Source organism: Apiospora hydei, assembly GCF_038363865.1.
Source record: "Apiospora hydei strain CBS 114990 chromosome Unknown utg000008l_segment0_segment0, whole genome shotgun sequence".
NCBI lineage: Eukaryota > Fungi > Ascomycota > Sordariomycetes > Amphisphaeriales > Apiosporaceae > Apiospora > Apiospora hydei.
Genome location: NW_027117367.1, coordinates 3,206,725 through 3,216,913, shown reverse-complemented (window position 1 = coordinate 3,216,913; position 10,189 = coordinate 3,206,725). Strand labels below are relative to the sequence as shown.

Below are 10,189 nucleotides of genomic sequence, written 5' to 3'. Positions count from 1 at the left end.
AAGTACAGCTGAAAAGAGGGCTTGTATATTCGTATTTCCACATGGTGCGCTGTTGAACGTCAGTGTGGTGGGTCTCGAGGGTATGAGCCTCGAGGATCGTGGGCTGATGCTGTGGCCGGACTCCGACTTCGCGTATACGCAGGGGCAGCCGTGTGAGTTGTATGCGCTTGCATCCTTCGTCCCCTACCAAAATCGTTCCGACCAGGGATTCACTCTACTTGACATTTTCTTCCACCCGGATCAATACCTAAGTCCTGGGAGGTCAGATAACCAGGGAGGAGAAGAGATCTACCACGTCATGGCGGTGAAGCGAGAGAACGGAATTGCGTATAGAGAAGGCCTGGGCATGATGTACAAGCGGGTTTGGGAGACACTGGAGCCGGTAGAAGAAGAAGTGACATTGGGCTGAGTATGCATGTACTTTGCTGTGTGGACACTCAGGGATGTTGGCGAGTCAGAAGTGGCAGGTTCCTCGTGGGAACCCGTTTTCGGTCTAAGTTCCTACTGCAGTAGAGCAACTTCCAGGATTTCGTCTGACATTCTATGCATCTTAAGAAGTATTTAGCCTGAATATAAGCGACCCACTTTGTTCTTCACCGACGGTCTGGAGGAGAGTTTTCTTAGCTATAGTTGGGTTGCTGGTTTATGAGATTATTGCACTCCTTTCGACTAACCCACCATGTTCTTAAAGAGTGGCTTAACAGTACATACATAGCAATCATGCCCTACTGCTCGGAAATAGTACGCCATCATAACTCTAGAGGTAAAAGGCGCATTCCTGTGTACCCCAGACTGACCGCAGTGTTGTGGAGGTGCCCCTCTCCACGATGTGGAGTATCAACAGCACCCCGCAAACACACGACTATACATGGAGACAATACCCCGCGTGGAGAGCAGCTCGTGCCGGGGATTGTGGATCTTCCATGCATTGGCATCGAAGAGCCGAGGCCCAGGTACGGATCCGATCTATAAGAAGGAATGATGACGCTTGTTACCGGGTCCGATTATCGTCACCAGTTCACCCAAGAGAATATCGTCAAACATTAGTCAAGATGTTGGGGTCCGCTTGAAACCTTGGGGCTTCTGTTGCCTGAACCTGGTGGTCTTTGCAACAGCAACCCCTACTTTGCTGCCGGGTCTCGTAACGTCCACCAATGCAACGACAACGCCAAAGCCCCGAATGATCGCCATGACGGACGTCGTCGGGTCCGACGTCGAGCCCGACGACATGCAGTCGCTGGTGCACCTGCTCGCCGTGGTCGACACGTTCCAGATCGACGGCATCGTGGCCGTGACGGGCTGGAACCTGGACGGATCAACCGAGATGCACCGCATCTTCGACGTCATTGACGCGTACGAGCAGGACTTGCCCAACCTGATGAATCGTAGCGGGCAGACTGCGTTCTTGGACGACGAGACGGATCAATTCATCGGGTACTGGCCTAGCCCGGACTACCTGCGCAGAGTTGTGGCCGAGGGGCAGACCACGCGCGGGATGGGCGGTGTCGGCGACGGCAAGGCGACGAATGGCAGCCGGCTTGTTACTTCTGTCATCGACCGGGCCGATCAGTACGACAGGCCGGTGTGGATCTCATTCTGGGGCAGCGGCAACACCCTCGCCCAGGCGCTTTGGGACGTGAAGAAGACCCGCTCGTCCGAAGAAGTCGACACATTCCTGTCCCGGGTCCGCGTCTACACCATCACGGACCAAGACCGCCCTTTCTACCCGAACGACGACTACACCGAGGTTCCCATCACATCCCAGACCTGGATGAGGAAGACCTTCGGCTCGAAGCTGTTTTATATCTGGAGCGAGACGGCTTGGCGCTACCTCGGTCAGCAGGCCAGGGACAGGTGGTCTCAGTACCAGACCGGGGTCCAGGGAAAGGGGGCGCTCGGCTCGCTGTACCCGGACTACAAGTACACGGTGGAGGGCGATACATCCAGTTGGGTGTATGCGTGGCCGGGGGTGAGCGACCCGGAAGATCCGACGCAGTGGGGGTTCGGGGGTCGCTTTGTCGACACGCTGTCTCCCGACAACAAGACGCGAGCGTACATGGACACAGGCGACGATGCGGCCGCACAATGCAAGGAGGCCATCTCGCGAACTGTGCAGGATCAGATGAATGACTTCATCTCCCGTATCGAGTGGGCCGCCAGCGGGACCGGCAATCGGAACCCGGCGGTGGTGGTGAACGGCGACAGCGCCTACCATGTTGTCATCGTCGAGGCCGTTCCGGGGGCCAACGTCACGGTCAGTGCGGCGGACACTACAGATCCGGACGGCGACGCGCTCAGCTACGCGTGGTCGCAGGACACAGGTGTCCTGGGTGCTGGGTGGACGGAAACACTTACATTGAACGGCGCCGCGACGGAGGACGTGAGCTTCGTGGTGCCGGAGGGTGCTGGCGGTAAAAATATCCACCTCATGCTCCGCGTTGTGGATAATGGCGTGCCGGCACTGGCGACTTGGCGGAGGGTCATTGTGCGGGTGAAGGCAGGCTAGCCTGGTGTAGAGGTCAGCTGTGCAACTTGGGCACTGAAGCCTTCTTGGCAGCTGGATGTAGCCTTGCATGGCTCTTTAGAGGCGTATTTCCGCACTAGACATTGGATGAATGTATAAATCAAAACAGGGAACCCAACTGCAAAGAGCGTCATCTGGGTAGCCTTACTGCGGCTGTGTAAACGCCATGCATTAGCTTATACCCCGGTGGCTTGAAAGACCCGAAAGCAAACATCAGGCTCCGTGATTGCCTTGATGTTACCGACAAGTTGACATTATTAGAAAAAAAAAGAGAAAAGAAATAAAACATGACAGTAGAACTATAACCAAGTTCACATATCCACACTTATCTTATTCAGTATAGGGTGTTGTCTCAGCACGTCCGAAGCGCCCGGTGTGGGCCGGGCCCCCGAGCCCATCTGCGGACGCGGCACCTTCAGCATCTTGATGGACTGGCTCTTCACTATCGTCTTCGCCATTCTGGACGGTCAACTACTCCAACACCCCGGAGAACCTGATGGCGACTAAGAGCGCCTGGTCCCTCATCCAGTTCTTCTGCCCCGAGCTCGGCGCCGCAGAAGCCTTGAAGCAGCGCTTTAAGGCCCGCGGACTAGCGCGTCGCATTCGCGGCGAACAGTGGCCCGACATGACGTTGAAAGAAGCGTTCGCCATCGACATGGGCGCCGTCCTCGCGTTGGGGCTCAGGCGTGGTTTATCAGGAGCAGCCACTGTGGACTCACAGCGTGATACGAGTGAGAACCAATACGACGAAGAGTTTAGCAGCTTCAGACTCCGGGAATCGCAACTGGGGTTGAAACTACCCAGTCTAGAAGGCAGGGAATGCCTCGGAAGGTGCATACCGGGGAGCAAGCAGCTCAGTATGCGCTCGAAGACCGACGGGGTCGCTAAGCTGTTGATCCTGATCCAAGCCTCCGGATTCTTGTTCAAGAACAGTATTTGGAGGCTGCCCCCGAGGCTCCCTGTGTCCCGGCTCGAGGTGTTGACACTGGGCCATCTCGTCTGTACTCTCGTCCGTGCTCTCGCCATGTACATTGGCCTGGTATGAGAAGTCGCAGAACCTGAAAGACGGATCCAAGGTCCCTTTCCCGCCCCGGGGCCTGAGGATGATGCGGGACAACGCCAACTCGGACGAGCCACCCATGAGTACCCGAGCCGCAGACACGATACTGGCGGTCCTAGGACTGGGCACCGTGGCTCCGCATCTGGGGTTCGCGCTGTTTGCTTCGTTCCCTCATCAAAGCCGAATGGTGGTTATGGCGGATGGCTAGCTTATTCCGTGCCCCCTGGGCTCTCATCGCCTTGTTGGCAGCGGTGTTCGGGATTGTTCGGTATTAGAACGAACAGAAGCTCGGTGTGGGCCTATGGTGTATGGGGGCCAGAGGAGTATACCTCATTCTTCTGTGATACTTTTGGTTTTATACACAAATCGAATCTTGATGGAAGGCTCCTAAGTTCATTATTCATTTAATACGGGATATAAATGCCAAAATCACTAATTCAAAACCGCCTCCAAATCAAATTGCCTAATTACCACCCCAGTCTCCAGCCAGCACAGGATGGTCACTATTCGCAGCCTCAGCCATGACAAGCAAAAATGACCCCTAAGGCATCGTAGTTACAGGATCAGCCGGAAAGAACGGGAAGGGGATGCCGATGTACTTGGTGAAGATGTAGTTGCCGTAGCAGGTCTGGACCAAGCTCTCTGTAGTCGTCGACGTGACGACGGGCGCCGTGCTGGTCGCCGCGATGACGCCTCCCCTCGCTGCACGCGTCAAAGTAGGCCTCGTACCCGCCGCAGTACGCCGACATGTAGGTGGGGATGTCCGTGGGCCGCACCGTCACGGTCCCGTCCAGGCCCGTCGCCGTCACGCCGCCGTGTGGGGTCATGGTCCGCTTGGAGAAGACCTGGACGGGGGACGGGCTGGTGGTGGTGATGGTCTCCGTCGAGGTCGAGGTGAAGGACCAGCTGGTGGAGTACCATTCGGTTGCGGTAGTCGAGCTGGAGTAATGGGAATGTTAGTCACGGCGAATGTCTTCTGCAGGAGGCAAGTAGGGGTAATAGAGCTATTGAACAGTGCCTTCCCTTGGGTTAAAGATAACTTACGTCAATGGTGTTACTGTCCACGTATTGTAAGCCGAGCAGTCAGCCAGACGGTCTGCAAGGTTCGGTGCTCCGCCCCTATCCAATAGGCCAACCGAGCATCTGTTAACACAATCCTGGTTAGTACTGCTGCTGTGCCAATTTGCCATTATTGGAAGTGTAACCACTCCGAACTTACTGATCGACGACGACCGAGGAGCTCAGGGTCGTGGCGCTGGATGATGACGATTGCGTCAAAGTTGCTGATGACGTGGTAGAGGTGGCGGAGAAGGATGCACTGGAGCTGTCGGAGGAAGAACTCGACGACTCAGCATCCGACGCCGACGAGGACGAGGAAGAGCTAGTCTCGATGGTCGTCGTGATGATTACCTCCACAGACACGGAGCTGGATGTGTTCTCCGGTTCCGATGAAGAGGTTGTGGAGATGCTGGTCGATGACGACGAAAGACCCGAGGGCGAGTGCTTGCACTTGCTCGCCGTTGCCACATCCAGAACGAGGATCGCGGCGGGCAACGCCTGACTCCAAGACAATTTCATGTTTTCAAACGACTCTGTATGTTTTGTCTTGCTCTGGGTTGGAAAGATTGACGAAATATCCTCCCAAAATCCCATTGGACTTGCCCAAGTACTAATAATGACCCCCTAATGTCGCAAATGTTTGACCTCGAGCATGTGAGGGTCTCTTTAGTCAACTTAGTCAGGTCCCCGGAAGTCGTAATTTGCCATGGCGCCTCGTCTTAGCGCAGGCTCGCCACCTGCGCTATTGACGGGACCTAACTGGCTGATTGACGCCACCAAACCTGCTTAGGGCCTAGTGGGCCAATCACGTCTCTGCATAGTATGTGTTCTAGAATGGCCCCACCTGTATAGTCAGGCACTTCAGCTCCCAAGTTGGACGCCGCGTCGAGCGCAGCAGTTCAGCTCATATAGTTAGCGCCATGTCCAGCCAATTCTAGCCTCTGGCCCGGCGTTCTGGGCTCAACGGCAGTTTAGTCACTTTTCCTTCAAAGACAGCCAGACTTTTTATGGCAACCCGCCCCAAAACATGGGGATGCGCGCGAATCGGTTCTTTGGAATTCACCAAAACCCGCCTCAGTGATGTCTTTGAGACTGGTCGCCTTACCTGGCTATTTGCCGATCACGTTGATACTTCTCGCCGTGTTGGTCGTGATCCGTCGCCGAACCCGGACTGCCGGCTTTCAGAAAGATGCTCCTGCCACCAAGCCTGTTCCGGTCTTACGGCATATCCCGGCTCTAGGGCACTTACTCTACTATGCGAGAGACGGGTCGAGCTACTACAGCCGACTTTGGTAAGTTGAGCCACCAAAGTCTCTTGGAAATGAGTCAAAAATGCAGAAGCCCCAGCTGATCTTCAAAACACAACAAACAGCACGTCCACCAAGCTGCCCATATTCGCTGTCTGGACGGGGACGGCCAAAGTCACTTTGATCCAGCCGGAGCTCGCCAAGTACCTGCCCCAAACTGAAGAATGTCGGCCTCAACCCGCTCGCCCTGGACATGTTCCGGAAGAGCCTCGGGTTCGGCAAGTTCTCTTCGGCGCTGCTGCAGGAGGAGGACGAGGCGAGCCGCCAGCTTGGCCATCATGCCTCGCGCATGTTTCGCGAGGAGTTCATACCCGGCCAGAGGCTTCGGCACTACGCCGAAAAGGTAGACGGTTATATACTGTCTGACTTGTACGTCGTCTCCTTTGATGCCTATCTATACATCCAGAGAGCTATGCTGACGATCAGACTTCAGGGAAAAGGTTTCGACGGATGAAATCAATGTTGAAGACTGGGTATTCAAGTGCTTGGTCGGGGCAGTTGGTAAGGTCATCTGGGGAACAAGTGATGGACCCTTTCAGGAGACGAAGTTTTTAACACATCTACGGTACGTATTTTATCTCTAGTGGTCTTGCTTTTCTTGCTACTGACATAGCTATAGCCATTTCTTACTTAATGTCCGGGAACTCAACAACCCGGCGACATGGTTCATCGATAAGAGCCTGGTGGAATCCAGACGGATTGTCCGCGAGCGCTTAGCGCAGTTATCGTCGCCTAAAAGAGACTCACAAGAGAGCCGCGATGCTCAGGCAGCAGCACAGGGTGAGAAGAGGGGCGGGGGCTTTCTGGACCGTATCCGCAGGCTTTGCCAAGACCATGGGTCGACCCCTGAGGGCTGGACCGACTACCAGCTGCTGCTCATTGCCGGTCTCGGGCCCAACATCATGAGCGCGACGACGTGGCTGGTGTACCACATCCTCAACGACCATCAACTATTGGACTCGATTCGCCGTGAGATCGATCAACTGGGCAACGACGACCAGGACGTCGCCATCGACCTGTCGGAGATATCCGAAATATGCCCTATCCTGCACGCGACATGGCTGGAAGTGTTGCGGTTCCACGGCACGTTCCTCGCGGGCCGGTACGTGCGGGAAGACACTACGTTAGCCGACACGTACCACCTGCCGAAAGGATCCTACGCCCTGGCACCACTCACACCGCACCACTATGATCGGACGGTATGGGGCGATGACGTGGACGAGTTCAAGCCGGAGCGGTTCTTGGCGCAGGATGGGAAGTTCGACCCGGATATGAAAAGGAAGCTGCGGGTCTTTGGACTGTTCGGCACGATATGTCCCGGACGGTTCCTTGCGACCAACATGGCCATGTCATTGGCTATCCGGCTGATTTCGACTCTTGATATGAGACCCCGGGAAGGAGAGGAGTTTGTCATGCCAAAGGAGCGCAAGGATACGGTCGTGGGGATGATGACGCCCGATCGGGAGGTCGTTATGAGGGTTACGAGGCGGCAGTCCGCTAAACGCATAAGTATGACATGGAAATCGTAGCATTAATGTGGTTTAATTAATACACTCTTCTAAAGTATTGTCCAAGTGATAACAGATGTCGATTTGATGGTCGTCGTAGCCAGGTCATAGTTACAAGGAAAGATGAAGGAGCTTAAATCGGACTGTTTTCCCTCCTGTCTTCAAGCATGTCATTCCCAATCGTCGACCCCTTCAATTGTTTGCCTACGAGTGAACGTGAGAACTCGTAATTAGAACCTGTGACGGAAATAGGGAGTGACTTACGGTCATCGCGCCTCTGCAGGAACACGGCGGCAGTCAAGGTCGTTGCAGCACATATGATCAACCCTGCCGTGACGGAGTTCCCCACCAGGAAGCGCGGGGCATAGTTGGTGTTGTACGTGACCAAGGCTATCCAGGCGTTGAAGGCGTAGCTGCGGGGGGCAACGTTAGTGGTGATGCCCTCTAGGACAGGCCGAAACAGAGAAGTGTGGCCAAGAACTTACGCGATGGAGTTGGTTGTTCCCAGTATGAACTTGCGCTCTAGGCTGTCTCCGGCACAGTATTCGTTCACCATAGTCTAGATGAGTTTCAGATGATGATTAGCTTGTGTCGCGTGGACCGTTGGCCAAGGGCCCCAAGTTGTGGCTTACCAGAAAGATGGGCCCTGACCCCTGAGCAAAACTGGAACGATTTATTAGCACATCGACCAAACACGGGTCGAAAAGGGGCACACTTGCCCAGTCATGTAGAATGATGCCCATTTAAGCCCAAATGGGACACCATCCCATATCGCTAGATTCATGGCCGCGAAGAAGCAAACGGTGAGGGAGAAGTACACAATCGGTGCTCGTATCTGTAGACCATCACTCACCCATCCGTAAGTGAGGGTGGTAACGATGGTTATGGCGTTGGTTGCTGTCGGGAAATTGTTGATTTGAGGTATCGTATATCTGATGGTGTCAGTCTTTGGGCACTGTATCGCAAGTAAAGAGGACAATACGCACCGATTGAGGCTCTTCAACCAAAGGTTCATGTACGTGCCGATGTTCTCGCTGCAGATGAAGAAGCTAAACACAGTGAGATCACAGGGCCAATTCGTTTGGGGTTCGACCGGGGCTTACGTGTAGTAGGCAGTGTAGACCCAGAAATGCCACTTCCCTAGGATTCGTCTCAGCCCAGCCAGTGTGAAAGGCTCATCCAGCTGCTTTCCAGCTCGCTTCATGTGATCCAGGGCCAATTGTTTCTCCTCTGGCGAAAGCCACCGAACTCGCGTATTGCTTGGTAGATCGGGCAGGGCGTAGTACGCTGTCCAGAGTATCAGTATGGTTAAGTACGTACCCTTAAAAGCAATCTTAAGCTGCTTACCCCATAGAGCCATTGGTAAAGTAATGATGCCGTCGAATATAAACAGCCACCGCCATCCAGATAGGCCTCCAACACCATTCATACCTGAATACAGTGCTGCTTGCTGAGAGCGTGTCAGTGGGTCTCGTCTCCTGGGTAATGGCTGGATAACCTACCAGATAGCCGCTAAACATAGACCCGATGAAAGCTGAGGCAAAGAATATGCAAGCTCGCTTCCCAAGTTCTGTAAGGCATACCGGGTTAGAAGGGTTCAGATGCGGCATTGTTGGAACTTGATGCACCGTATTTTGTGTACCAACCACCTAGGACCGTGTGCACTGCGAGATAGAACGTTCCCTCAGCCAGCCCAACCTGTGCAATCCGATGTCAGCACCGACTTTCCAGATCCCGAAGGTCTCTTAGACTTACGAAAAAGCGACATGCATATAAGTGTTGCGAATTATGCACTGCCGCTGTGGTAAACGTCACAAGCACCCATAGCAGCTCCCAGCTGGGGCACCAGATAGAGATGCGGACTTGTGTAAAAACATCAGCCTTGGTACATGTCAAGAGGCGAGCTTCAATTATCTCTGGTGCAGATGATCTGAGACGGGATCTGGGACATAACATAACCTCTGGTCTTGTTAATACGGCAACGAGATGCCACGTATACACCCCACTGTTGTACTTACATCGTCCACATGGTGGTAAATGTTTGGTACTCGTTACCGACAACATTGAGCTCTTCCTTCATACCCGAGATATATGCATTGGCTGGTCGAGGCTCTTGTTAGTCACACGTTCTACTCAGATAGCTCGAGCTGGGAAACGCCTTACCGACATTATTCTGGTTCAGATTCTTGCTGAAGTAAGCCAATCCTGCCCAACTCAAGATATAGAAGTCGATTTTCGAAATGAATCGGCGTTCCTCGGGACTTCTGTCCAACGAATCCCAAATCAGTTCTCGTAACCGTCGACGCACAGATTTCTTTTCACGGGCATCCTCCACCGCGCTCGAAGACATGGGACTTGATGCGGGAACCGGGGTTTCTTTTGCTGAGTCTTTCCATGGTGTCAAGTGTGAATGCAACACACTGAAGCAACACGTCAGACCAGAACATATCTTGAGTGTCTGGAGGAGATCAGGTCACTTCTTTCCCTTCGCGCCGGGGCCTGCATGCCGTCGGATAGTCAACACCGATAACCAGGTGCAAGGCAAGACACAATCGTGATTGACGCGTAGCACCCAAAACACAGGGTTTCAATGACAACATCGCTCGCGAAAATTCGTTTGCGGCGAAGGCCATTGATCGTCGGCCAATCGCACAGGGGTGATAACGGTATGCGTCTTCAGTACCCCAAAGCACGCCATCAACACTGGGGCCCGCACGCAAGCCGTCTTCCG

The 10,189-nt window shown here is 54.1% G+C and overlaps 5 protein-coding genes across 5 annotated transcripts; 3 read left to right on the top strand and 2 right to left on the bottom strand.

The window, feature by feature from the left end:
• Positions 1-1,189: 1,189 nt before the first annotated feature.
• Positions 1,190-2,506, top strand: PG997_011578 (cellulose-binding protein; the record flags this gene model as incomplete). Its single annotated transcript, XM_066815893.1, has 1 exon — positions 1,190-2,506. The coding sequence occupies one exon, from the start codon at positions 1,190-1,192 to the stop codon at positions 2,504-2,506; it is 1,317 nt and encodes a 438-aa protein (XP_066665183.1).
• A 514-nt stretch (positions 2,507-3,020) lies between these two features.
• Positions 3,021-3,569, top strand: PG997_011577 (uncharacterized protein; the record flags this gene model as incomplete). Its single annotated transcript, XM_066815892.1, has 1 exon — positions 3,021-3,569. One exon carries the CDS (start codon positions 3,021-3,023, stop codon positions 3,567-3,569), a length of 549 nt encoding a protein of 182 aa, XP_066665182.1.
• A 578-nt stretch (positions 3,570-4,147) lies between these two features.
• PG997_011576 (uncharacterized protein) lies at positions 4,148-5,162 on the bottom strand (the record flags this gene model as incomplete). Its single annotated transcript, XM_066815891.1, has 3 exons — positions 4,148-4,523; positions 4,629-4,727; positions 4,804-5,162. 3 exons carry the CDS (start codon positions 5,160-5,162, stop codon positions 4,148-4,150), a joined length of 834 nt encoding a protein of 277 aa, XP_066665181.1.
• Positions 5,163-6,143: 981 nt separating this feature from the next.
• PG997_011575 (uncharacterized protein) lies at positions 6,144-7,479 on the top strand (the record flags this gene model as incomplete). Its single annotated transcript, XM_066815890.1, has 3 exons — positions 6,144-6,319; positions 6,384-6,515; positions 6,570-7,479. The coding sequence occupies 3 exons, from the start codon at positions 6,144-6,146 to the stop codon at positions 7,477-7,479; spliced, it is 1,218 nt and encodes a 405-aa protein (XP_066665180.1).
• A 149-nt stretch (positions 7,480-7,628) lies between these two features.
• Positions 7,629-9,808, bottom strand: PG997_011574 (MFS general substrate transporter; the record flags this gene model as incomplete). The annotated part of the gene is made up of 11 exons (XM_066815889.1): positions 7,629-7,648; positions 7,723-7,871; positions 7,944-8,017; positions 8,174-8,390; positions 8,445-8,507; positions 8,562-8,745; positions 8,806-8,908; positions 8,961-9,107; positions 9,214-9,400; positions 9,477-9,570; positions 9,622-9,808. The coding sequence occupies 11 exons, from the start codon at positions 9,806-9,808 to the stop codon at positions 7,629-7,631; spliced, it is 1,425 nt and encodes a 474-aa protein (XP_066665179.1).
• Positions 9,809-10,189: the final 381 nt, after the last annotated feature.